Consider the following 27,690-nt stretch of genomic DNA (forward strand, 5'->3'; position numbering starts at 1 on the left):
GCTCACTTCATCGGATGCATACTGTGGAAACTGCAGAGGACGTTATATACACAGAGACCATGAAACAATACCTCCTCCCACCCCACTCTCCTGCTGGTAATAGCTTATGTAAAGTGATCACTCTCCTTACAATGTGTATGATAATCAAGTTGGGCCATTTCCAGCACAAATCCAGGTTTTCTCACCCTTTGCCCCCCCCCCCCCCAACTCACTCTCCTGCTGGTAATAGCTTATCCAAAGTGACCACTCTCCTTACAATGTGTATGAAAATCAAGGTGGGCCATTTCCAGCACAAATCCAGGTTTTCTCACCCCCCAACACACACACAAACTCATTCTCCTGCTGGTAATAGTTCATCCAAAGTGACCACTCTCCCTACAATGTGCATCAGCTGGGCCATTTCCAGCACAAATCCAGGTTTTCTCACCCCCCACCCCCATACACACACAAACTCACTCTCCTGCTGGTAATAGCTCATCCAAACTGACCACTCTCCTTACAATGCGTATGATAATCAAGGTGGGCCATTTCCAGCATAAATCCAAGTTTAACCAGAACATCTGGGGGAAGGGGTAGGAAACAACCAGGGGAAATAGGCTACCTTGCATAATGACTTAGCCACTCCCAGTCTCTATTCAAGCCTAAGTTAATTATATCCAATTTGCAAATGAATTCCAATTCAGCAGTTTCTTGCTGGAGTCTGGATTTGAAGTTTTTTTGTTTTAAGATAGCGACCTTCATGGCTGTAATTGCGTGACCAGAGAGATTGAAGTGTTCTCCGACTGGTTTATGAATGTTATAATTCTTGACATCTGATTTGTGTCCATTTATTCTTTTACGTAGAGACTGTCCATTGTAAAAAACCTGGATTTGTGCTGGAAATGGCCCACCTTGATTTTCATACACATTGTAAGGGGAGTGGTCACTTTAGATAAGCTATTACCAGCAGGAGAGTGGGGTGGGAGGAGGTATTGTTTCATGGTCTCTGTGTATATAATGTCTTCTGCAGTTTCTACAGTATGCATCCAATGAAGTGAGCTGTAGCTCACGAAAGCTTATGCTCAAATAAATTGGTTAGTCTCTAAGGTGCCACAAGTACTCCTTTTCTTTTTGCAAATACAGACTAACACGGCTGTTACTCTGAAACCTTTCTAACTAAGTCACCCTTGCTGCAGATTCAGCCCATTACTTCTTGTCCTACCTTCAGTGGACCTGGAGAACAATTGATCACCGTCCTCTTTATAGAAGTCTGTAACATATTGGAAGCCTATCAGATCCCCCTCAGTCTTCTTTTCACAAGACTAAAAATGTTCAGTTAGTTTTCTTCATAGGTGAGGTTTTAAACCTTTTATTATTTGAGTTATTCTCCTCTGGACTCTTTTCAATTTGACATCTTTCCTAAGTTATGATGCCCAGAATTGGACACTGTACTTCAACTGGGGACTCACTAGAGCAGAGTAGAGTGGGACAATTACTTCCTGTCTTACACACAATACTCCTATTAATACACCCCAAAATCACATTAGCCTTTTTTGTAGCTGCACCACATTGTTGAGTCAAATGCAGTTTTTAGTCCACTATAACCCCTAGATACTTTTCAGCAGTACGACCTAGATAGTTATTCCCCATTTTTTAGCTGAGCATTTAATTTTTCCCTCCTAAATGAAGTACTTTGCATTTGTCTTTATTGAATTTCACCTTGTTGATTTCATATCAATTCTCCAATTTTTAAGGTCATTTTGAATTTTAAACCTGTCCTCCAAAGTGCTTGAGGCCTACCAAACCCAGGACTGTATTATCTTACCCAGAGAAGCTCTGTGGGGCCAAAGCCTTCTCTTACCTATACCTCTGCCCTCAGCTGAGATGCACCTTTTCCTGGCCACCAAATCTCAACTTCCTCTATTGTGTGGACCCCAGATTTTCAAGAGAGGCCTTCATAGGGTACAAAAGGACAGTGTCTGGTCGGCAGAGACCTGCAGGGGCAGTTAAGCTCCCACTTTTACACAGTAGAGGGATTTTAGTGTTTTTGGGGCCTTCTACAACCTTAAAGTTGCCCTGGTTTAAAAGCTGTTTATATTAGCTTTCTAAAAAAGGGAAGGCTGTAGGGCACTATATATTGTGACTAATGAATTAAGCTTTAACGCTCCTTGGAGTATGGCCAGTATTGTTATTTTCTTCCTATTAAACAGATGGGGAAAATACAGCATGGAGAGAAGTAGTGATTTACCCAAAGTCACAGGATAGGTGACTAGCAGACCTATAACATAATCTAAGAGCCCTGACTCCTGATTCCCCTATTTTTCATAAAATGTTAGCTGGAAAACGTCTCTTTCTTATGCACATGCATTAATAGTCTCTGCAATGTGCTCACTGCTTGCATAAATTAACATAACTGTCTTTATGAATTTGAGGCCCTGATCCTGCAAACACAGGTGTTTAACTTAAACATGCAAAAAGTTCCACTGAAGTCATGTGGGACTACTTGTTTGCTTAAAGTTAAGCACAAAATATTTGCAGGATTGTCTGGATTAGGAAAAGTGTTCAAGGTTAGGCTGGGTTTAGGACTTGTTAACACTAGAAGGTTTGGCCATTTTAAGAATACCATCACAGTTAAAAGTGGCAGCAAAAACCCAGTGTGGTGCAGTTGTACCATTTTAAAGTACTTGTACCACTCAATAATAAATATCTTATTCTGATTTGGGAAGTGGACAGGTCCCACTTCTGGGAAGTGAGGTTGTGGTATGCATGGTTGTGGGGCACCTCACCACTGCCTGCCCTAAATGTGATGCAATCGTGTCTGTGCCCACTGTGGACCAACAGTCTCTGGCAGCACAAGCATGGCCTTTCAGGCCTCACTCTCCCTGGACAGGTAGCAGTAGGCATACACCAACCCCCAAGTCCTAGGACTGGTCCCAGCAGCGTCCAGCCACTTATCCACTGAACACACTCAGAAATACCAGGCCTGCTTTTCCCAAAGGAAAAGCTTGCAATATTCAACTCCTGATCACCTCTCTGCTTAACACCACAGCACTCAGATTGTATTTATAGTGAAAACAAGAATAAGTTTATCAAAGAACAGAGATTCAAGGGATAGTAAGCACATTGAAAACAAAGGGTTACATGTAAAACAAAATCATAACTTGCTTTCTAGAGACTAAACTTAACAGGTTAGCCTCCAGTCTAAAGAAGTTTCTCGCCCAAAGTTCTCACCATTATTTTCAACCAAACCTGACTGAGACCCCTCTTTCATGAAGTAAGCTCACTGTCCTTTTACTTCCTCATTGAAGAGTTCTTGGGTGTCTTCTTTATTCCCCACATATAGCAGAGCAAATATTTGATGTGCACTTCAAGATACGGTTCTCCTCCCCTTCCGTGATTCTTCTCTTACTGGTAGTTTTTTTCTTCGAAACTCTCAAAATCCTTCATTAACATTCAGTACAGACTAGTAATAGGGGACCCTTTGTGAACTATACAATACTTATTTTACATGTGAACAGTCAGCTAGATAAACATTTCTTGTCTGACAGGAAACCTTCACTTTGTCAGTCCTTAGACACAGACTTTATAATAGTGTATATACTTAACTCCTGATACAACATCTGTACATGTGTTTCACAATAATGTAGATGACCAATCTGACACTGGCTTTTATTTGGGAACTCACATGACATTCTTTGGTGAATTAGAATACACACACCAGACTCAGGAAATTGCTGTAACTTCTATGCCCCTCCGCTGTACCCCCTGCCAGCTGACACCAAGAGATTCCTGGGTCATAGGGAGGTTGAGTTGGAGAGAGCCCACACTGCACAGCTTCCTGGTCCGGCCTGTTAGCTCTTGCTAATGTCATGTAAGGCGCAGCCACATACAGGCAGGTCCCTCTCCCCTGGATGCCCCCTTCTCCAATCTAGGATGAAGCAAGCCAAATAAAGTGATCTAGCAGGCTGGAGGTAGTCTTCATGGTTGCCAGTTGCTCATCCCCATTTTAACTGGTTTCTGTAAACAGGGATTTTACACAAAACTGTGCTTGGAGAAATTGTTTAAATCATTTTCTAGAACAAAGGAAACTGTGATCACAGGATCCAGGGGAGAAGGGAAAGGCAGTGCAAAAATCATCACTAAAGAGCAAGAAACAAAGACAAAAAATAGACAGTTAAAGGGGAGTGGAAATTTCCCTTCTTCATCCCTGATGTTGAGAGGGCCTTCCAACTAGGAAACTCTAATGAACTGTTTCAAAGTAGTGGTTCTGTTGTGTGGTTGCACTAACCCAGGAACCTATCCTTGCAACGAAGCCCATTGCCAACTGTGTCCACATATCTATTCAGGGGACACCATCATAGGGCCTAATCACATCAGCCACACTAACAGAGGCTCGTTCACCTGCACAATCTACCAATGTGATAGATGCCATCATGTGCCAGCAATGCCCCTCTGCCATGTACATTGGTCAAACTGGACAGGTCAAACTGGACAGCCTCTACATAAAAGAGTAAATGGACACAAATCAGAAGTCAAGAATTATAACATTCAAAAACCAGTCGGAGAACACTTCAATCTCTTTGGTCACTCGATTACAGACCTAAAAGTTGCAATTCTTCAACAAAAAGGTTCAGAAACAGACTCCAATAAGAGACAGCTGAATTGGAATTAATTTGCAAACTGGAAACATTTAACTTAGGCTTGAATAGGGACTGGGAGTGGATGGGTCATTACACAAAGTAAAACTATTTCCCCTTGTTTATTCCACCCCCCACTGTTCCTCAGAAGTTCTTATCAACTGCTAGAAATAGCCCACCTTGATTATCACTACAAAAGGTTCTCCTCCCCTCCCCCCCCTTCTGCTGGTAATAGCTCACCTTAAGTGACAGGTTTCAGAGTACCAGCCGTGTTAGTCTGTATTCGCAAAAAGAAAAGGAGTACTTGTGGCACCTTAGAGACTAACCAATTTATTAGTCCCTAAGGTGCCACAAGTACTCCTTTTCTTTTTGCGAATACAGACTAACACGGCTGGTACTCTGAAACCTTAGAGACTAACAAATTTATTGGAGCATAAGCTTTCATGGGTTACAGCCCACTTCATTGGATGCATAGAATGGAACATATAGTATGAATATATATATAGATGCCAACGAGAAACTACTGAGCTTGAATTAATATGCAAACTAGATACCATTAACTTAGGTTTGAACAGAGACTGGGAGTCGCTGTGTCATTACACATATTGACTCTATTTCCCCATGTTAAGTATCCTCACACCTTCTTGTCAACTGTCTAAATGGGCCATCTTGATTACCACTACAAAAGTTTTTTTTTCCTCCTGCTGATAATAGCTCCTCTTAATTAATTAGCCTCTTACAGTTTGTATGGCAACTTCCACCTTCTCTCTCTCTATATCTTCTTACTATAAATTCCATTATCTGCATCCAATGAAGCAGGCGTAACCCATGAAAGCTTATGCTCTAATAAATTTGTTAGTCTCCAAGGTGCCACAAGTCCTCCTTTTCTTTTTTTCTAAGGAGCTGGGCCCCTGCCTCTCAGGGCAATCACAGAACAATCCCAGGTCCGGGCTGAGCCAAGCCAAAGGACCAGGTGTCCACAAAATTACTCCCTCTTTTCCCCCCAGCCAGAGAACCAGCCCCTCACCCTGAGCTACTCTCCCCCACGGAGCCAGCCCCCTTACAGAGCCCCAGCCCTGAAGAAGAAGGAGAAGAAGAAGAAGCTGAAGCTGTTGCTGCTACCCCCGCCCCCTTACAGAGCCCTTCCTCCCCAACAGGCCCCGCCTCCCAAACTACTCCCTCCCTTCTCCCCACCAGAAAACCCCGCCGCCTAGTGTCCTCTGGAGTCTGGCGCAGGCGTATTTCAACCCAGAAGGGGCGGAGTTAACTAACGCCTCGCGAGATTTCACGCCGGGCACCGGGGGGGGGGGGAATGCGCTGCATTGTGGGAGGTTCTTCCTTTCTTGTTGCCCGGCCATCTTGGAGGCGCGCCTCGGGTGAGCGGGGCTCCGCGGGGTTGGGCAGGGGCGCTGCGGGCCGGCCGGCACTCGGGGCTAACCCTTCCTCCTTGTGTTTCAGCAACCGCCGGACCCGACACGAGGCAGCAACATGGTGGCTGCGAAGAAAACGGTGAGTGAGCGGGGCGGGCCTGGCGCTCACGTGGCGGCGGCAGGAGGCTGCGGAGCGGCCCCGGGGCGCGGGGCAGCTGCCTGGGGAGCGGCCAGCGGTCTCCGGGCTGTCCCGGGGCTGGGGGCTTGGGGGGGACCCAAATGAATAAGGGGGGCGGAGCAGGGTGCCCCAAGTCGCTGTGGGAGGCCTCCCCCTGGGCTCCTTCAGCTCGCAGGAGGCGCTGGCGCAGGGCGGTATCGTCCCCTTAGCTGTGTTGGGCTGCCCCTCACCTCGCTCTGCCCTGTGTCGTCCGAGCCCGGGTCGCCTCACGCCCGGCTCTCGCTGTCCGCCCGAGGTTCCCGGGCGTGTCGATATCCTCCCCCGGGGGCTTTGCTAGCTCTGTGCGGTCGGGATGGGTTATGGCCTAATTGTTCTAGAACAAAGCGTGGGTGCGGGTCAGTGCATTTCGGCGTCTGCTCTCGTATCTTGCTCTACCTTGTGATGAGCATTGCCTTTATTTTTGTACGCTCGAAAGTCATGCTGTAAGAAGTCCTCTGTAATTACAAAATTCGCTACCGGGTTGCAATATGCGGCAAAGCATTACAGAAAAATCCCTTCAGCGCCCTGTTGATAGTGATCACTGTCCTAGTTATATTGCATGAAATGTATGTACGCAGGACAGGGTCTAATGGTCAGACTGCAATTTAAAATGGGGTAACTTGATGCTTCTTTCTAAACCTGGCTTAGCCTTGGTAAATTGAAAAAGGACCTTTGAATGTAGGATCCCACAAATATACTGACACTGAAAAGGGTAGGGTCAGGTTGGAAGTTCAGAACAATACAACATAATTTGTATAGTAGCTTTAAAAATTGTCAGTTAATTTCTCTTTGCATTTAAGAGGTATAAATAAGAGGACTACCTTGAAGTCTGAGGAATGTTGTCATATGATATACAAATTTCTTGTTTTGTTATTGATAAGCTCTTTCTTAATTTCTTGGATATTTAGATATGAGCTACTTCATCTTTTGAACTGTAAATAGTAAAAAGCTTAGTGAACCAAAAGACTTGTTCAGTTAAAGCTCTTTAAAATTGATCATTCTCTGTGTTAATCTGCATTATTCCATGTATTTTAACTCTGTTACAGAAAAAGTCGCTAGAGTCCATAAACTCAAGGCTTCAACTGGTTATGAAAAGTGGTAAATATGTGCTTGGGTACAAACAGACTCTGAAAATGATTCGGCAGGGCAAAGCCAAGTTGGTCATCCTAGCCAACAACTGTCCTGCTTTGAGGTAGGTACTGTTCTGTTGGAAATTGGACTTCCTGAAAACTGCTTTTAGAAAGAGAGATACTTTATCCACATCTGCTTTATGCTGTGCAGAGTGTGAACAGTTTTTAGTACAGTGCACTGAACTGTCCTGTCCTAGTTCTACAATGTTATATTTGCTGCAAAATGATGCTGGATCTCTGGTGCAAGTTGCTTGTGCAAACAATGCAGGACTGAGCCTGTAAAGTGCTTTTAAATTATGCTGCCCAGCTTCTGTACAGCAAAGGAAGCTTATATTAAAGAAAAACTTTCTACACCTGTTATGATTCAGATAAGAAGGGTGTAGCAAAGTGGCTGTTATGCAGGTGGAGAAGGAATCCTAAATGGCTTCTGTGCCTCTTCCTCTCCCCTCCCTATTTTGAAACCTCATGCTGTGGGCTGGATCCTGTCTGTCATCAAATAGGGTTTTGGTGGCTTTGAAAATAACTTTTTATGAGGAGTTTCAAGATGCAGAAAAGAGATCCAGACCCTGTAGTGGCTGGAGCTATTCAGGTTGTGGGAGGGGGACAGGTTGATGTGGATCTGCATGTAATTTGGATTGCTGGAGGGGACCAGTGGTGGTTGACAAGACCTGCAGCTCATAGAGGCCAAGTGGAAAAGGGGCAAGCTAGGAATGTGAAAGAACTGGACACAATTCACTTTAATGCCTCTGTCACCACCAGAAGCCCAGGTTTCTGGTTCCCTGTCTGCTTAGCATCTGGCCACCTGCCTTCCCCAGCCCTCATCAGTAAGGCTACATTTTAGTCATGGGCATTTTTAGTAAAAGTCATGGATAAGTCACGGGGAGTAAACAAAAATTCACATCCTCTGACCTGTCCGTGAATTGTACTATATACCCCTGACCGGAGGAGAGTGACCTGGGTTTTTCTGGGGGGGAGCAGCCCGTGACTACTGCTGGTGAGGGGTGGGGCTGGCAGGCTCCCTACCTGGTTCTGTGCAGCTCCCCAGAAGTGGCGATGTCCTTCCCTCAGCTCCTAAGTGGAGGTGTGGCCAGGCAACTCTGCTTCGCCCTGAGCACCAGCTCCGTAGTTCCCATTGGCTGGGAACCATGGCAGTGCCTGGAGGTGGATTAGGAGCTGGAGGAGAGACATGATGCTGTTTCTGTGGAGCCCCACCGAGGTAAGTGCTGCCCAGATTCTTCACCCCGCTCGTACACCAACCCCCAGTCCTGAGCCCCCTTCCACACCCAAACCCCTGCAGCTGCTGGGGGAGGGAGTGCGGTGGTGCGAGACTGCCCCTGCAGCAGCCAGGCCCTGGGCCAGTTGCTGCTGGGGCAGAAGTTAGAGGTCCTGGAAAGTCACGGAATCCATGATGTCTGTGACAAACTTGCAGCCTTACTCATCAGCTACAGGTTCCAGTGACCAACCCATCAACTAGTCCTGTTCACTCCCACTCCCTCTCAGCAGTCTACTTTTGCATCTCCTGTCAGCCCTTTTTCCCTGTACAAAGGAGCCTACCTGCTATTTGAGCAGCTCTTGAGGCCTTTCTTGGAAAAGACATCTGCACTAACCAGAGCTGCCAAACCCCGTTCCTGTCTGTCAGAATCAGACTCCTATATCCGAAAGCTGTGATTGGGAAGCCAGGCTCCCCTTGGGGGAAAGATGGTGACTGCCCCCCAACACACATCTCAAGTGGAAGAATAAAACTAACTTCACTGCTCAATCTAAAACTTTGGAAGTGTAGTTAGGATTCAAACTGGTCTAATAATGTCCCATTGAAGGATTCATTTGATGGGAATGAGTGAGTGTACCATTTTCTGATGCATAGTTCCTTAATTCTCAGAAAATCAGAGATTGAGTACTATGCTATGTTGGCAAAGACTGGTGTGCATCACTACAGCGGCAACAATATTGAATTGGGTACAGCATGTGGAAAATACTACAGAGTGTGCACGCTGGCTATCATTGATCCAGGTATGTGTTCCAGCATCTTTTGCTTCTATACGACTCCATCACCACAAAACATTAACTGGATTTGCCATTCTGTTTAATACCAGGGTACAGGGCCTGGACAGGACTTCCATGACACAGAACATTAAAAACAAAAAACCAGCATATTCTCTTTATTGGGCTTGCTTCACCTCAGCAAGCTATTTTTCCCACCAGCAATGGGGATCTTTAGAATACTTTGGCCAGTTGATAAGGCTTGGAAATATGATCTCTAATTCAGTTTTTCTTATTGGACATCCAAGCTTGAAAGTGAACAGGATTGCTAAATGCTCTAACCTGGGCTTCTCAAATGGGGAGTCGGGACCCCTCAGGGGGTCGTGAGCTGTCAGCCTCCAGCCCAAATGCTGCTTTGCCTCCAGCATTTATAATGATAAATATATAAAAAACGCGTGTCTAATTTACCGGGGGGGGGGGGTTCACTCAAAGGCTTGCTGTGTGAAAGGGATCACCAGTTAAAAAAAAGTTTGCGAACCCCTGCTCTAACATTTCTCATTTTAAACGTTTGGCGTCAGCAGTGAACAAAGATAATTACCATAGGCTGGTGGTATCTCTGGGCCTAAAGGCTGACTGTTATAACCTCTAAGATGAACACTCTTAATTAAGCAATTTCTTGTCTGTATTTACCCCAAAGTATCTTTAAACATAGTCTAATCCTGCTCTATTTTAGATGGTGTCTTGTTTAGTTGCTTTGTCAGCCACTTTGAATGGCTGCTTAAAGATGGATTTCACTACATTTCTAGATGTATCTCTACTGAGTTGTCCTTGAGTGACCATTTGAATTTTCACTGTAGTTATATCTGCTTATTGTGTGTATGATATGAATACAGTATGATATTTTACTCTCAAACTAATTCCATCAAAATCTAATTTATAACCTGCTGCTTCAGGTTTGACTTGTGAATAACTATTTTAATATAGTTACATGCAACACTTTTATTTTTAGTTGTATAATTTAGCTCTTAAGTCTGTATAGTACCTCTGCTTTTGAGTTGGTATTTCATATACTGCAAATATTGTCACTATCCTGTATTTCAATGATCAGGCTAGTCACTTGCTATATTAAAATTCTGCAATGTATCCTCAGGACTTGCTTGTTTCTCTAGTTCTGTGTTTTTAATGGCTAGTGATGTGTATTTAATTGTCATTTTGTGTTGTACATTAGTATAATATATATAGAAACAGCTTTGACATTTTTTTAAAAAGGAAAACATTTCAGAGATTAATAGAGACCATACTCAGAAGTATACTATCCTTCAAACCTATTTGTTGGTGCCAACACCTGAGTTTTTAATTTAATGTGATAGAATTTTCAAAAGCCAAGTTATAACAGATTTCTAAGTGGAAGATATTGGTCATTGTGGAATGGCAAACTTAAAATAGCTTCCAAATAGTTGTCCTGTATTTGTAAATGGATTTTGCTGTAGCCCCTTTCCTGAGATTTGAATATGGCTTATTTTTCCATTTACAGGCGATTCTGACATCATTAGAAGCATGCCAGAGCAGACCACTGAGAAGTAAAAGCTGGAGAGCTGTCATCCTTTCTATAATAAAACTGGTTACAGACTTGTTTTAAAAAAAAACCTGTATTTTGTATTAATTTATACTGTTACTAGTTTCGGGCACAAGTGTGCAAATAGAGACTGATTACCATGACTGTGCCTCTCTTTCTGTTAGAAAAGTGTTCTACTTGCCCTATTCAAATCCAAAGCCTTTGGAAAGTTTTAGACTGTTTTTTGTAGAATAAGAATCCCTGAAAATCCTAATAGTTTGCTTTATTTTGTGTGGTTAATTCAAGAGGAGTAGGACATAAAACAGCCTAAAAACTTAATCTTAATTTCATTTGATGGAAGTCTGAGGTAGGTAAGCAAAGGGAGTGGTTGAGAGAATTTTGTTTAAGCATATATAGAAGGAAGAGGCTTATTTGAACTAAAATTAATTCTTTTTTTAAGATCCAGGAAAGAGATGAGACTAGTTTTTTTTCATTCCCAGGGGAGTGTTGGAATTAATTATGTAGGGTATAATTTAACCATAAATCCTTCATTAAATCCAAAGCCTGAATGGTATTTATAAAATTGCTCTAAATGTGCCTAAAAAGCCTAAACAAGCAATTTACTACATTTCAGGAGTAACAAAACATAAGCATTTGATCAAGATACTTACAAATGGTCTAGGGAGACATCTCTGGCTTTAGCCCTGTATTGGTCAGCTCCAACTTGGTCAGGTAGGTATTAGCAGTGAATCCTTGAAGAGTTTACTTTTTTTATATATGCTTTTAATAAACGTGATATTACCAATTATCAGACCTTACCTAAGGCCAGATGAAGGAGTTTCTTCTATAGCCTGTTGTTTATTGCACCTGGTACCCAATTAAGAGGTGTGGTTTTTTTTTGGCTTTAGCCCAAACCTTAATGAGAACACTGGTATTTTGAAGGGTCACTGCAAGTTTGACACAACTCTTCTTATGGTTTCATTCTTTTTGGTTTCATGTTTTGGGTCTATTCATGCTAATATCCCTACTCAATTGAAAACCCTAGTTCACCCAAATCTAATGTGGGCCTATATTTCTAAAGGGAGAATTCATTTCAGTGTATTAAAATAGCGCTTATAAAATCTAAGCGACAGTGAGATATAGATTTTTTTTAAGTGACTTGGCTGAGTGCCCAACTTGAGACATCATAAAGGGACTTCTTTTTTTTTTAGAAAGTACTATGCATCCCATCTGCAGATCCTTTTTTTTTTTTTAAAGGAGATTTATTCAGATCACTAGTTATGCTTGAAAATGTTAGTCTCTGCTTATGGACAGGGACCATCTTTCTCTGAAGCCCTGATCACTGGTGCTATTTTAATACAAATAAGGAGTATTTAGAAGTGAGAGGTCCGCTCTCTGCAGGCATCTAGTAAAAAGAATACACAATAACAATACAATTTCTCTCATAGGTGGTTTCAGCTTTTCAGCAATGTATCTTTAATAGAGCCATACAAAATACACTTTACTACAATTCTGTGTATTTCCCCTTTTGATGTATGCTGAATCAGTCATTGATTATTAATAAATTTCTTCTGAACTGTAAGAATCTTTGCAAGTGGCATCCATTACAGTCACAATAAAACCTGAAGGAAGTTACTTAGCTAAATCCTGTGATACTGGAAGAATTAACCCCATTGATCTTTGAATCTCTGTATTAGGATCCTCTCAAGAGGAAGTTTTATTTTAAAAATGATTTTGAAAGTAAAATTTGCCTGTTTAAATTTGCATTATTTAAATTGGACACTACTTAATTTGTATGCTAGGTGTCACTTAATCCATTACCTGTACTTAAACATTGAGATTTAAAGTTCTGGGAAGGTGGGGGAGATTGTGTTCCAGGATCCATCAGCCACCATATTTGTTCAATTATAGGCATATTTGCATTTTTTGTGCATCTATAAACAACTCCCTTGAGCACATACTACTATCAAACAACAAACTCTTCATGTATGCTAGGAAGCACATAAGATGAAACTGCACTCAGTTCCCAGTTCTAGAAAGGGGTGTGTGGGAGCTAAAGGTCAGATTTGAAACCTCTTACTTAATTAAAGCTCTAACAGAAACTCTATGTAAGTTTTCTTTGACCAGTCTGAAAAACTAATGGATCTTTAGCAAAAACCAATATTGGATGCAGAATTGTTTGCAGTCCAACAGCACGATTACAGAATCCCATCACTCACTGCTTCAGTCTAGTTTCAGAGACTACTGTTGTAACGCGGTCACGTTTTTCTTTACCAGGAAATGTTACAAGGGGAGACTTGTTTTAAGAATTTGAAAATCTATTCATTCTCAAAAATGAATTCTACTTAATTAGATATAAGATAGCTTATACTGCTTTGTAAAGCTGTATACATTCATGCAAGATGTATGTAATTGTTGAGTACCAAAAAAAAAGTTCAGTCTTCAAGCATCTTTTTGGTACTTTCAGCTGCTGTAAGTTGTAAACACGTGCAAAATTTGGAGGTACCAGGAACTGAAAACCTCATTCTTGAGTCTGCATGGTGGGATGTCACTTAACCCTACAAACTTACTACTGTAATGTTTGCATCCTCACAATGGATGAACTGCTCTTTAACAAGAATGTGCAGAAAAGGCTACTGCCTTTTTTAGAAAGAGCTAGGAAATTACTATTTTGACAAGCTGAAATCAAAAGGGAACATATACTGCTTGTCTGTACTTTACCTTCAGAGCATGAAAAAAGGAATATAAAACACTGTCCAAGGAGAGAGGACGGCAGCAAAAACTAAAGGATTTTGGGAGGGAAAGAAAACACCCTTCAGGTTTCTTGGGGATAGAGCTGGTTTTCATCTGTAAAAGTCTCCATGTTCTCTTGAGAGAACACTTGCTGTCACAGTTGTAGCCTAAGACATGTAAGATTCACTTGTGACAAAAAGGTGCCAACAGGTGGTAGATTTTTTCAGAGACTGGAAGAGAGGGTGAAATTGCAGTTCAGGAAAGCTATTGCTCAGTTTAAATGTGGGGTTTTGTTGTGGTAAGAAACAAATCCAGTGTCACTTTGAAACTAATCACATTTTTTTGGTTTGACCACCACATTAAATAATTAATTTGCTTAGCTCTGCTGTTGAATTATCCAACAAGAGTAGGATTGTCTAGCCTGAGAGAATCTGCTTCAATGAAAACAGTACCTTCTATATGGGACCATCTGCTTCAATGAAAACAGTACCTTCTATATGGGACCATTCTCCCTGAAACATTTAGTGCCCCGTATTCTGCCCTTTAACTGGAGGAAATTTGCTTGTCTCCCACTGTAGACTAGATAGCGCGTGCACACAAGAAAAGACCCTTGACCTGAAGCGTTTACAATGTGATAGAGTAGAATATAGACTGGGACCAAATAATTGTGAATTCTGTCCACTGACTAGAGTGAGAGGAGATTGTGGGTGTTCTGGATGTAGTAGGCAAATGGCAAACTGTTACTTGAATGCTGCTGAAACACCTGGAATACTGCAAGGAAACACTAGTTTGAGTTAGTGCATACATTTGTGATGCAAGTAAAAACCTATTAAGCTAGACTACACATTCCCTCATGTCTAGTTTTCTATAGATGATGTTTTATACTAGGCAAAGGAGAGTATATATGAAACAATTGTTTTATAATCACATTTATGCTGCACACTTAATATTTTTAATATGATGGAGGGGGTGAGAGATGGAGCACAACTAATAAAGCAAAAATGATTTACAGAGTATATTAGAGTCAGATTCGCAGGCCAGAAAAGGGCCATTGTGATCACTAGCCTGACCTGTGTAACACACCAGTAAGTAGTCTAAAAATACCCAAACACACCATGGAGGTTTCCATTTAAAAATAAAAGCATTTTATTAGATTGCATAGCTTATGAATTCAAGTGTTAAATTCTTAGAAATTTTTCTAGTTACTAAATTTTTTTATAAATTCCTTTCAACATTTGTCTTACTGCAATCAATGCAAGAGAACAATATGATGCTGTACCTCAGTATGTAAATATTGGGTCCAAAAATGTCCTTTTCCCTCAGACACAAAGATTTGTGCTACCTAGCTTTGTACTGCTTTAAGAAAATAGCTTTGTTGCAACTTGTATGTATAAATATACAGTACAGTGTATACATCTGTTAAGAACTCTTCATCAGTATCTTAGTCTGTTTTCCAGGGCTTCCATTCTCTTAGTTATTTCTTCCAGTATTAATAAGTTAAGGAAAAAGCTATCTGGAATACACAGTAGCATACAAAAACTTGCCAGAAAGTCCTTCAAATATTAATTTGATTCTCAACACACCAAAGGATGTGAAATCCTTTTTAAAATGACAGTAATTTAACAAGCATGTCATGGCAGCTTCTAAAATTGTACACACCTGTATTTGTAACAAATATTGTCTGTTGTATCCAGCACAACGCTGTGTATTTTTTTACTCAGCATTCTGGTATGTAATTGCTACATTTTTCTTTCATTATCATTTAAGTGCCTCCCCCGCCCCGCCCTTCATGTCCCCAACGTATTATGGCGGGAAGAGAAAATATAACTGCAGCAGATGCTGCTGGTTGTAGGGGTTTGTAGTCTGTTACTGAGGTGCTGTCACTATCCACTTCCCTCAGTCCTTGTATTTCACAGCTCAACCCTATTTCCTCCTTTTCAATGCAGGGCTAGGCAAAGGGAGCCCAATATGGAACTTTACAACTGGGTTTCTTTATCACCCCTAAACATTTTGTTCCCTTACATTTAAATGTACTGTCCAGTAGTATTACCAAAAGGACCCATAAACAGGAGTTGCAGGTCACTGCTTATATCTGCTTAGCACAGTGATTGGAAAAAGAGGGGGCTTCTATTGGCATTTTAAAGTGAAGTGAAACTTTGTTCCTTGCTAGTGCAATCTTTAAAAATGTTTCAGCTACTTACCGCTATGAAGCATATATATAAACATACTATTTACACTAGATTAAGATGGAAGACACATGAAGTCCCTAACCCACAAATAGATCTGGTACAGTACAGGAAAACAGGTAGTTATGAGTACTATAGTATTTGAGCACCTCATAATCTTTAGTGTGTGTATCCTCAACACTTATGAAATGCTTTATCCCCATTTTACAGATGGGGAACAGAGAAAATAAGGGCTGGATCCACAAAGGAGACTTTGGGCCCAGCGTGGATTGTTGGATGTTTTTAGGAATACATTGCACAAACACCTGCCAGGACCGGCCTCTGCAGGGGACTGGACTCTCAAGGTCCCTTTCAGCCCTCCATTTCTCATTCTTCGCAACACCTAACTAGGTTGTCTGCTGCCTAGTGGAATCCACAGAGGGAGAGTTGAGTGCGTAAGAATGGGATCCATAAAAGCCAGAAAGCTGATCTGGCTGCTGTTTAAGCTAGTAAGCAGAAAATTTGTAGAATGGGTGTGGCTTAAGCAAGACTGACTTTCAAAGGGAGTTAGGCACCTAACTCCAGGCTGCAGGGAGTGGCTGTTGCTACTTGGGATTCATAGCTGTGAACCTTTCCCAGAGTTTGTTGCAGGAAAGGGCTGACCTGGCTGAGGCATCTAAGAGGAGACTAAAATAATTAAAATTGAAGCCAGAAGTGGTTTGTGTGTGTAAAATCAGTCATCATCACTGTTCTCTGTAGAATATCCTGACATTTTCATTTGGAAATTATTTTAAGTGACTTGCTGCATGTGCCTATTCCCTGAGCACAGCAGGAGACTTCTCTTCAGTATTCTGAGACAAGAGTTTCCTGTTGCCAATAAACACTACTCAAAAATAGTATGATGGAGGACTAAAATTTCAGCAGAAGTAATAGCCAAATCCAGAGAATAGGATTATGGTCTCAAAATCAGTCTCCATTTTTTTTTGCCTCCTCTTATACTCCCTACTCACCTGATCTAAGATGTAGACTTCTCTTGCTATTCAGTGGTTATGAAACATTAGGATGTATATTTATGAATAAAAACTTTGGTCCTTTCATTGAAGGAGCTGTGGATTTGAAGTCATTGTAAGAGCTGTGTAAACAGTAGTAGAGTCTTTTGGGCCCAAGGAGACATCTGAGACTTTGAGTTTTAAGTGCTGGAAATGGCCCAACTTGATGATCACTTTAGATAAGCTATTACCAGCAGGAGAGTGGGGTGGGAGGGGGTATTGTTTCATGGTCTCTGTGTATATAATGTCTTCTGCAGTTTCCACAGTATGCATCCGATGAAGTGAGCTGTAGCTCACGAAAGCTCATGCTCAGATAAATTGGTTCGTCTCTAAGGTGCCACAAGTGCTCCTTTTCTTTTTGTGAATACAGACTAACACAGCTGTTACTCTGAAACCAGTTTTAAGTGTGTGGCCCTAATTAGCATTTATTGTAACTGTCTTTCCCCCTCTTCCTTCCCCTTATAAATAACTTCCTTTCTACCTGTGATCCAGGAAATAATTATTCAGAAAGGATATATCGCTGGGTTAGTTTTTTTACTTCAGCATTGGCATGGTTCTGGTATGTTATGAGATTTTCACAGTTGCACTGCTCCTTCTTATCTTTTGAAGGGTTTGCTGGAAAAGCAGACAGAAGGCATTCAGAGAAACAGTGACATGTAATCTAAATATACTGAATCTGCAAGAGAATGTAGCTACTAAATGCAAAGTATGTTCAATATTTTCCTGGCACCAACAAATAGTATAATCACTATCAAAAGATGCACATATCAAATCCCAGTTAAATACTTAGCTGTAATCACCACAGATGAGGATGCACTTAGAGAGGGTACTATGGAGAAACAGGTAGGCAAGGAATGCCACTCTGTGGTGGGCATTGTTTATGAATTTCCAGTCTTGACATGTCTTTCTAACCTGTGTAATCAAAGGAGAAGGCTGGAATTGCCTAAAGATTACCTGAGCCATGGTAACTAATTACCTGATCTTGTTGTTGACTGTGAAACACTCTCCTCTTCGAAAAGATACTTGTGATGTACTGCAAAATTGGAACAGGCAAGGAGATCTGTGACGGCTATGCTGGCTGGTTCAGATCCTGCAGGAAACCCCAAGACAGAACTGTGGTCATGATTATGTAACACATCTATTGAATTTTGTATGTAACACCTTATTCATTTAAGGCCAGATTCTTCCACTCACCCACTGATCAGCACCTTAATCCAGTGGATTTTAGCGGGACTTCTAATGGTGTAAGGTACTACTCAGAGTTTGCATTTTACACAAAGAAGCTGAGCTATTAGATTGTATACTGTAGATAGACTGCTTAAGTGTTGTATTCCAGGCCAGGAGAAGGACTTCAGCTCTGTATTGGTTACTGTTAAGCCTGAGCCTATTAAATAGTAAATGATCATGTAAATAAAAAAATGTGTTAAAGTACATCAACGTATAAGGCTGCTATGGAAGTTGCAGCATCCTAATAAACTACTATGGGGGATAAGGTGGGAGCATGCAACCATAAGCTTGTTGCAGCAAAGCTCAGAAGACCAAAAAGGGTTTGTGAGGTTTTTTTTGGTATGGGTATCCCTCTGGGTGAATGATGAACTTTCTGTAGAGGATGCCGTGAGAAGAATGCTGAGTGGGGAGCCAACTGAGGGGAAAATGGGACACACAGATTTAAAGCATCTAACCTGAAGAATGAGGACCAGTCTTGTGAGGCCTCCCTGTCAGTGGATCCTGATGGGGATCTGACTCTTCCAAAGCTGGCAGAAACAATTTCCAAAAGAGAAAGATATTAATAGAAAAAATGATTTTATTCTTTGCACAGAACAGTAGCTTCCCATGACAGGAAAATGATATTTCTTTCCTGATGATTTTCTGTGAGCAGCTTCCCTCCACATTCATAACACACTGGCAATGGCTCTCCTGAGTGGAATTCAGAGGGGGCTCAGCATTTTTGCTGGAGGCGCCAAGACTAAGCCCTGCCCTTCATCTTAGGCCATCAAAAGAGTTCTTCTAAAACTAGAAACACTTCAGCAACTGACTACTAATAACTTACAATTATATCAACTGACCTTAAGTTGATATATATCAACTGACCTTAAGTCAGTTATATGTCTGTCAACATTTACAGAAAAATTTCAGGTCAAACCCTCCATAGCAGAGTCCAAACTTTGGGCTGTGTGCGCGTGACCCTGGCTTGCCAGTTTGACTCAATCCCCTATGGCCTGCCAGAGTCAGCAATGGTGGCTTGCAGCAGCAGGGCATAACTTGACCTCTGAGGCTCCTGAAAAGCTGCCTATTGCACCTCTTAGATTTGTCTTGATGCTTGAAGGGCTTTCTGCTACTGTGCGGGGGGTACAGGGAGCCAGCTAGAGAGATGCTGCATGGGAGAAACGAGAGGGTTAGAGCCAGTGATTCCTCAATTGAGGGGAGGTTAAGAGGAACTTGCTGGAACAGTCGTTGCTGCACAACAACAATTACAAATTATACTTATAAATAAAACAAAGTGGTTACGAGAAACTGAGCTGCCAATTTGTTCCATCACTTGGGGCGGAGTTAAAGAGTGGTGCTTAGTCCTGGAGCCTCCAGCAACAACCCTGGGCAGCCTCCCAGTTCCGCAGACGAGAGGCATTACCTGTTTGTGATGAATGAAGAGAGAAGCTGTGCAGCAGAAAATCAGGAGGTAAACGGACCCAACACTGGAGACAGAGTTTCTAGTTTGGAAACTGCCTCAAAGGGGCAAGATTTACTTATTTTTTGGTTTACCAAATAATGCATTTCTGAAAAGTAAATGAAATTTATGGCGAACAGCACTGCAGCTATCTAAAGGATGTTTGATAGGGAGAGAGATTTATTAGAAGAGTTGCCCGAGAATTTTGGACTTGGAATCTCCCTATGCTTCTGAAATTGTCATCATGTGTTTGCCTACCTAGTACACCTCTACCCCGATATAATGCTGTCCTCGGGAGCCAAAAAATCTTACCGTGTTATAGGTGAAACCGCGTTATATCAAACTTGCTTTGATCCACTGGAGCGCGCAGCCCCACCCCCCTGGAGCGCTGCTTTACCGCGTTATATCTGAATTCGTGTTCTATCGGGTCATGTTATATCGGGGTAGAGGTGTATGCGGGTGGATGAACAGAACTGCTTTTCTACAATCTCAGTATTTTGCATATCAACGGGAGCTAGCAATACGATCCATAGGGGAGAGGCAGAGGATACACAGTCTGGAGGGCCCCCGGTCAGATTCTTTTCCCTGACTCCTCCCAAAGCCCTGCCTAAAAGGAAGAACGTGTTACTTCCTACCAGGCAATCTTGCACAGCAAAGAATCCTCGAGGGTTCCTGGGCTTCATTCTCCTGTTACAGGAAGTGACTTCAGCCATGTATATGAATGAGCACGTAATACTGAGTGCCAGCTGTGTGCGAGTGGGTGCAGGGGTGTCATTAAGTCCCTGGTGAACAGGGGTCCATTCTAGCTCAGAATCCCCAGGTCTCTTGAACAGCTGCTATGGGAAGCAGGTCTAGAGTGTGGCTGCTAGTGCCACGGTGGGGGTGGGGGATGATTTTGCAAAGCCAGGTTCTGCGCTCATGGGTCAAAGGACTGGTTTGACGCACAAGCTGGTTGTTTTTCAGTTTCCTTCCTGGGTACATCGAACTATTTTGTTGCTGTTGTGAACGCTGCACAATAGCCATTAAGACTTTTCTTTCTTTTTTTTTCTTTTTCTTCTGCTGCTGAGCCCAACCATTGACTTACATAGCGAGACATTAGCAACATTCCCCTACACCAGAGGTTCTCAGACCGTGGCCCGCGGACAACCAGTGGTCCGCAAGCTCCATTCAGGTGGTCCGTGGGTAGTTCCCTCTAAGGTGCGCACCTGGGCAGCCGCACACAAGAGAATGAAGGGCCACCCACCTAATTAGTAGAGCTGCACAGACATGGCTCCACTAATTAGGTGCCTGGACCCTGCAGAAGACACACAAGTAAGGTGAGGTGGTGACCTTGGGGGGAATAGGGAGTAAGTGGGAGGGGGCAGCGGGGTGAGAAGAGGGGGTGGGGGAATTTGGGATGTGCAGGGCTGCAGCGGCCAGAGAAAGGTGACTTTCCCCAGATCCAGAGCTGCAGCTGCCGGGGAGAGACAGCCCTCCTTCCCAGCCCCAGATCAGGGGCTGCCGCAGCAGGGGAGACCTCCCCCCTTCCTAGCCCCAGCTCAGTGGCTGCCGCAGTGGCGGAGGGAGGGAGAGACCCTCCCCTCCTTCCCAGCCCCAGATCAGGGGCTGCTGCGGCTGGGGAGATACTCTGCTTCTTCCCAGCCCCAGCTTGGTGGCTGCCACAGCGGGGGAGAGAGGGAGAGACCCCACTCCTTCCCAGCCCCAGGTAGGGGGCTGCTGTGGTGGCAGGGAGAGAGGGCACATCCATCACATTAGAAAGGTAAGACTATTGATATTAAAATGTGAGTTTTGTGCTTCTATTTGTAGAACAAAAAAATGTTAATTATTAAGGTTTTTTATATAGCGCTTTTATCCAAAGCACTTTACAATAGCTAGCTAACGGTACAAACAACATTTGGAAAGATCATTAAGTGGTCCACTGAGAGCCTCAGCAATTTTCAAGTGGTCCATGAAAAAAAAAAGTTTGAGAACCATTGCCCTACACAATTTTAAACATGACTCATACAGACCAGAAGAGCAATTGTTCTCCCAATAAATCATCATTTGGATTTCCCTCACCTCCACACCAATATTCCTAATGGAATAGCTCATGTTTACCTGGGTGGGGTTCACTGATCTAACTGCAGCCTGAAGGAAGGTGGGGAACATTACCAATCCTCCTGGGGTTTAAGTGTATATTTTATGCATCATTTATTAAAAACAGAAGAGAAATGGCTGTTCGCTTTTCTTATATCTCAACGGAAGAGGCATGTGGTACCTTCACAGATTTGTTTTTTTAGTTTTTCTCTTATCTCCCCCATGGTACTGAAGTCTTCAGCATAGAAAAGATGTCTGTCTGGTGGCTCAGAAGCAATTTCCAGTAATTCTTCCTCAATTGCTTTTCCTATTCCAACAGCGTAGATAGTTATACCTGGGTGCAAGAGAAATTGCACATTATTACTACTGCAAAATTTTTTAAAAATCCAGAGTTTAAGTGAAAGGAAGATGTATTATTGATTACTTATAGCACCATAAATGTGCATGCCACGTAACTCCAAAGATTGTGTTGGATGAATAATCCTAGTTACACTGAGTAATAGAACATCTGAAATGCTGTAGAAACTCACTGCTTTACTGTTAGTTTTATTAACAAACAATTCTTCAGCCAAAGAAACCATGGACATATGGTTACCACTGAAGATAAATGAATCCCAAAAGGGCGCTGCCTGCAACATACTGAGGGAGAGAGAGCACCTCTGATCAGTTTAGCAGTAACACTGAGAGACTCTGGAGGGACACAGAGCTGGAGGGACACAGGGTCTAGTTCCTTTTTTGCTGAAATGATAGATAGGGTTGATGTAGGAGCAAGGCAGGCAGGGGACAGAATCCTGAAAGAGATCAGTAGTTTGCTGAGAAATAGACTTAAATACATAGTCTTCTGATACAGTCAGTTAGGCAGATTAATCTGGAGCCTTGGAATCTAGGAGTTCTTGGTCATCTAAGAGAAATGCAGAATTTATGCTGGGAGAAGGGACTGAGAGAGAGGAGCCATTTATGGGGCTGGTGAGATTAATGAGTCCTGGGGAAGGGATCCTGGGTGTAAGAGTCTCTCCTGCATTGGGGGTCTGTTTTTTTTGTCAAGGGAGGGAGGGGAAAGGAAGAGAACTGAGAGTAGGAGATCAATTGTTTAAGGGGATTCATGCCATAGTTAGTCTTAATACATCCTGGTAGCTGGGCTGGGGACAATGGCTCACATTCCTCTCAGACAGATTTTAAACTCACACCACACAAAGCAGAGCACACTTCATATTCCTGTTTTCCAACAGCTGGCAATAATTCTTTGCTTCTGGTTTACACATGAACTGAATATTCATTTCTAGTTACATCACTTCTGCCATTAGAAAATGCACTCATCTTGCACTGACCGCTTTGGAATTTAAAAAAGATTAAAAGTTGGTCCTTGTCCTGTCTGCAAAAGGTTATTGTGAAATGAGTGCAGAACATCTGTTTGGGATCCTAGTCATTTAAAAAAAAGAAAACCCACAACAATTATCCTTTTAAGGACTGAAGCAATTTTTAAGAGAGCTCCAGATGCCAATTACAAAAACTGATTTTTCAACTTCTTGGTTTCAGATAAAAAGTAGGGTGTGGGGTTAGTACATCTGCTTTCCTTTGCTGTTCAGTGATAACATCTATGTACTCACTATGAATAACCACTTTCAACCCTCCACTGGCAATGCAGGAGACTGGATGTGATGACATAGTAAATACACCTCTTCCATCTCCAGTGCCTACATTTTTATTAAGCAGGGTCCTGCTTTCTACCAAGACCTTGGGTGACATTGTGCTAGCCAGGAAAGTAAAACATCCACCATGTTACAGAGGTTGATTCAGTTTAACGAATGGACTGTTCATGCTGAGGTCTGCTGCTTTTTAAAGACTTGGCGTTAACATTCAGTGCCAAATTTCTGCTCAGCAAAACTACACTGCCCCCAGTGGGATTACACTGGGGATGTATTTGGCTCTGAAAGTAAGTGGGGTTGGCTTGTACTTCTCTCCAAATCTTTTACTTGTCAAGGCCTGTAATTCTTCCATACACTGTCCCAAATCCTGCCTACTCACTCCCGTGCATGAAACCATAAGTTATTGGTTTAATTTTCAAAGCTTCAGAAAGAGGCATGGTGTTGACATTTCTTTGTGAATACAAGTTTATTAGCTCTGTTGCTTCCTACTCTGTATTTGTCCAGTTTCTTCCTCATCTCCTTGTACCATCACTTCTTCCCTTTTCTCCTTAGCAGAGTCATATCAGGACACACTCCAAACTGGTTGCACAAATGGGTGCCCCTGCCTGCATTCAGGTGTGCAACAAGGTATCATTGTGTGGATATGTCAAAAAACAAGGTGTGAAGCCTCTCTAAGGTCCTGACAGCTTTATTTGTGCCACAGTCCATCAGCCCAGGTTAGTAGTAGGACTCTTGCAAAACATTTTCTGTTTTACAGGTAAGTCCTTTTTTATTTTGAAAAATTTAGTAGATACTATGTGGGAAAAGTGATTTTTGCCAAGGGTGCCTTACAGAATTGATTTCTGCCACCTTGATCATAGGCTACAGTTTTATGAAAACCCTCCCCCCCCCCCCCAAAAAAAAACAATCAAACAACAACATATTGTAGACCATGTTTACTGTTCAAAATCACCAGTCTTCAATTAAATCTGAATGCGAGTTATCATCTTGCTAGGCCCACCTCTATAACAAACAATGGGTTTCTTTTTCAGCAAGACCAGTGGGATATGGACAATAAAGCAACTGTCACAGGGTCAGCTCACCTCTAGGGCACCTCCTCCCGACCGCTCTGGGGATTAGCTTCTTCCAGGTGCTGCACACACCTCTGACAGTCTCTCCATCTGTCATCCTCTCTCACCATGTGGCCCCTCTCATTGCAGGAGCTGCAGCTTCCTCTTTGTGACTTGGCCCTCTAGTCAGATCACTATGGTCCTCCCCTTCCAGGGTATCAAAGTCTTTTGGGCCAAACTGTCCCAGGCAGTCCACTCTCCCCTGCCTGGTCTGTGCCACTTCCCTGCTGGCTGGTAGGGGAACCCAGGCCCACCCTCTATTCTAAGTTCCAGCTCAGGGACCCTCTAGTCAGCAGCCAAGGACCTTACTGCCTTTTCCCTGGGCCTTTCTGTACCTGGTTTGTTTAGTCTGAAAAAGAGAAGACTAAGAAGGGACATGATAACAGTTTTCAAGTACATAAAAGGCATTACAAGGAGGAGGGAGAAAAATTGTTCTTCTTAACTTCTGAGGATAGGACAAGAAGCAATGGGCTTAAATTGCAGCAAGGGAGGTTTAGGTTGGACATTAGGAAAAACTTCCTGTCAGGGTTGTTAAGCATTGAAATAAATTGCCTAGGGAGGCTGTGGAATCTCCATCATTGGAGATTTTGAAGAGCAGGTCAGACAAACACCTGTCAAGAATGGTCTAGATAATACTTAGTCCTGCCATGAGGACAGGGCACTGGACCAAATGACCTCTTGAGATCCCTTCCAGTCCTATGATTCTGGCCCTTCCCCATCTCCGGGTCTGCCAGATGCACAACTCCCTCCTCTTCCCAGGGAATAACTGGAGACTACTTCCCTGCAGCCCCCAGCTGCTCTTAGCTCGTGGGTTTAATACTGGCCCTTCCTATCCCCATCCAGCTGAGCCTCAACTAATTAATCCTGTTCACTGGCTCCTTCCCCAGGTGCAGCCTGGGCCCTTAACTGGATCACCTAGCCACCTTAATCCCTTCTGGTCTTGTGCAGGGTGGGCACCCAATCATAGCAACATATAATTGCTTCCAAGTCTATGCTGTATTTTTAAAAATTATAGCATAAAGCAAAGGCTCTGAAACAACATATTTCTGATATTTTGAGTGCGGTGTTTTATATTAATATTATGTGTTAAAAGGAATATTTAATAAAGCTCCTAATATCTGCGATTCTCCATTTAAATGAAGTACCTTTAGTGGAAACATGTAGGGCACAGTTCAGCATTCAAGCTATGCAATGCAACTGCCTTGTGCTGATTTGGTTCTTCAGTACATAGACCCTCTCAGAGGTACTTACTCATTACTTCCTGGGAGTAGTTGCAATGTGGTGCTTTGTGGCAAAGCCCCTAGACCAGTGTTTTCAAACTTTTTTTCTGGCGACTCAGTTGAAGAAAATTGTTGATGCCTGTGACCCAACAGAGCTGGGGATGAGGGGTTTAGGGTGTGGGAGGGGCTCAGGGCTGGGGCAGAGGGTTGAGATGCGGAGGTGAGGGCTGTGGGGTGGGGCCGGGGTTGAGGGGTTGAGGGTGTTGGAGTGGGCTCTGGGCTGGGGCAGGGATATGGGAGGGGATCAGGGCTCTGGGCTGGGGGTGCAGGCTCTGGGGTGGTGCTGGGGATGAGGGATTTGGGGTGCAGGAAGGGGCTCCAGGTTTGGAGGGGCTCAGACCTGGGGCAGAGGATTGTGGCACGGGGTTGGGGCATGGGCTTACCTCGGGTGTCTCCCGGTCAGCCCGGGGTGTCACCCACAGTGGGGGTGCAGAGGCAGGCTTCCTGCCTGTTCTGGCATTGCGGACTGCGGTGCACCCCAGAAGCAGCCAGCAGCAGGTCCAGCTCCTAGGCATAGGCACACAAGGGGCTCCATGAGGTTCTTGCCTGCAGGCACCGCCCATTGATTACTGGCCAATGGGAATACAGAGCCGGTGCTCAGGGCAGGGGCAGAGCACGGAGCCCTGTGGTTCCCCTGTCTAGGAGCTGGACCTGCTGCTGGCCGCTTCTGGGGCACAGTGCGGTGTCAGAACAGGTAGGGACTAGCCTGCCTTAGCTGGGCAGCACTGCTGACAAGACTTTTAATGGCCCGGTAGGTGGTGCTGACCAGTGCTGGGTCGCGACCCGCAGTTTGAAAACCACTGCCCTAGACAGCAAACCAAACGTTTTGGAAAATATAATTCCCTCCAGCAGAGGGCAGTGCTACATGCTCTGACCAGTACATTACAGCAATCTTGTCTCTTCATTAATATATGCTGAAATACTTTTAAAAATAAATAAATATAAACATCCTTAAAATAACAGTGACAAAGAAATACCAGATTACCATTCTGCTTTGCTTTGCTGGCCCACTCAGAGACTTCATCTTGGGCTCGTCCATCTGTAACCACTATAGACACCCTGGGCACTTCTGCTGAAAATGGCCTTGCCCCTTCTGCTTCAGTAAAGCTTCTCTCAAACATTTGTTTCAAGGCAAGTCCAGTCATGGAGCCTTTCCCCATGTAGTTCATTTGGGATACTGCTTTTTTCATGTCTTTGGCTGTGCTGAATTGTCTTAATGTGAACTCTGTGCGGACTTGAGTGGAATACTGCAGCAAACCAACTCGAGCAGCTTTGGGAGAAATCTCAAGAGAATCCAGGATTCCAGAGACAAATTCCTTTACAACTTCAAAATTATCCTCTCCGAGACTTTTTGATCCATCAATCACGAACACCAGATCAATTGGGCCTTCAGTGCATCCTGTATAAATAAAATAAAAGCAAAGATTTTAATGAGAGGAAAGATTTCTCAGTGTTTAGGGAACTAGCCTGGGACTTGGGTTCAGTTCCCTCCTGAGCAAGTCACTCAATTTGTCTGTGCCTCAGTTCCCCATCTATAAAATGGGGATGATGATACTTCATTACCTCACGGAGCATTATGAGGATAAATACATTATGGATTATAAGGTGTTCAGACAACATGGTGACGAAGGCCATAAAAGTACCTAAGATAAAGGAAATATGATTTCATGGGAGCCCAATAAAGGAGCATGACAAGAACCAGAATAGATTGAAACAACCTCCCCTCACAATCAGATGCTCGTGTTAACAGCTTGAATTCTCATATCCTCTTTTCATCATTTTTTGAAATTCTACAGTGAAAAAATGTGTAAAAGAAAATGGTACAGAACATAGGCCACATTTGGATTTAGACCTGAGTAACATTTGGATTTAGGCCTAATGAACGTTAGCGTTACTAGATGTCCGAAGCAGCTTTCTGGCTTGGAGGCAAACAGTTATTAGGGTAAGGTCATCCACTTGCCCTAGACTCTGCCCCCACCTTTCAGCATTACTTTCCCAGTGTCATTTCATTGTCCTGAGTACATGTGGAATGAGTAGATGTGTATATGCTGACAAGTCATTAATTATATTTAAATACTATGTTGTGGACCTAAGCAGAA

General features: G+C 43.1%; 2 protein-coding genes and 1 non-coding gene across 12 annotated transcripts in view; 2 read left to right on the top strand and 1 right to left on the bottom strand.

Moving 5' to 3' along the window:
- The first annotated feature begins 5,920 nt into the window (after positions 1-5,920).
- On the top strand, positions 5,921-10,959 carry RPL30 (ribosomal protein L30). Its single transcript, XM_073330499.1, has 5 exons — positions 5,921-5,992; positions 6,075-6,125; positions 7,250-7,395; positions 9,213-9,343; positions 10,848-10,959. Exons 2-5 carry the CDS (start codon positions 6,105-6,107, stop codon positions 10,895-10,897), a joined length of 348 nt encoding a protein of 115 aa, XP_073186600.1. The 5' UTR covers positions 5,921-5,992; positions 6,075-6,104; the 3' UTR covers positions 10,898-10,959.
- On the top strand, positions 10,384-10,511 carry LOC140907991 (small nucleolar RNA SNORA72). The gene has a single exon (XR_012157702.1). It is a non-coding gene; the product is annotated as a small nucleolar RNA SNORA72 (small nucleolar RNA).
- A 1,310-nt stretch (positions 10,960-12,269) lies between the features above and the next one.
- Positions 12,270-27,690, bottom strand: part of MATN2 (matrilin 2) — a 127,422-nt gene continuing 112,001 nt past the window's right edge. For 7 of the 10 annotated variants that reach the window (XM_073330492.1, XM_073330497.1, XM_073330495.1 and 4 more), the window contains 6 exons: positions 26,577-26,990; positions 21,738-21,890; positions 18,498-18,569; positions 17,792-17,905; positions 17,332-17,430; positions 12,270-15,087 (listed from right to left, as the gene is read on the bottom strand). In XM_073330492.1, coding sequence (XP_073186593.1) covers positions 15,035-15,087; positions 17,332-17,430; positions 17,792-17,905; positions 18,498-18,569; positions 21,738-21,890; positions 26,577-26,990 — 905 coding nt within the window. In that variant the 3' untranslated portion in view covers positions 12,270-15,034. Of the gene's footprint in view, positions 15,088-17,080; positions 17,431-17,791; positions 18,200-18,497; positions 18,570-21,737; positions 21,891-26,576; positions 26,991-27,690 lie in introns of those variants that run through there. The other 3 variants (XM_073330493.1, XR_012157127.1, XM_073330496.1) reach the window with 3 other exon arrangements.

Source organism: Lepidochelys kempii, chromosome 2 (assembly GCF_965140265.1).
Source record: "Lepidochelys kempii isolate rLepKem1 chromosome 2, rLepKem1.hap2, whole genome shotgun sequence".
Classification (NCBI taxonomy): Eukaryota; Metazoa; Chordata; order Testudines; family Cheloniidae; genus Lepidochelys; species Lepidochelys kempii.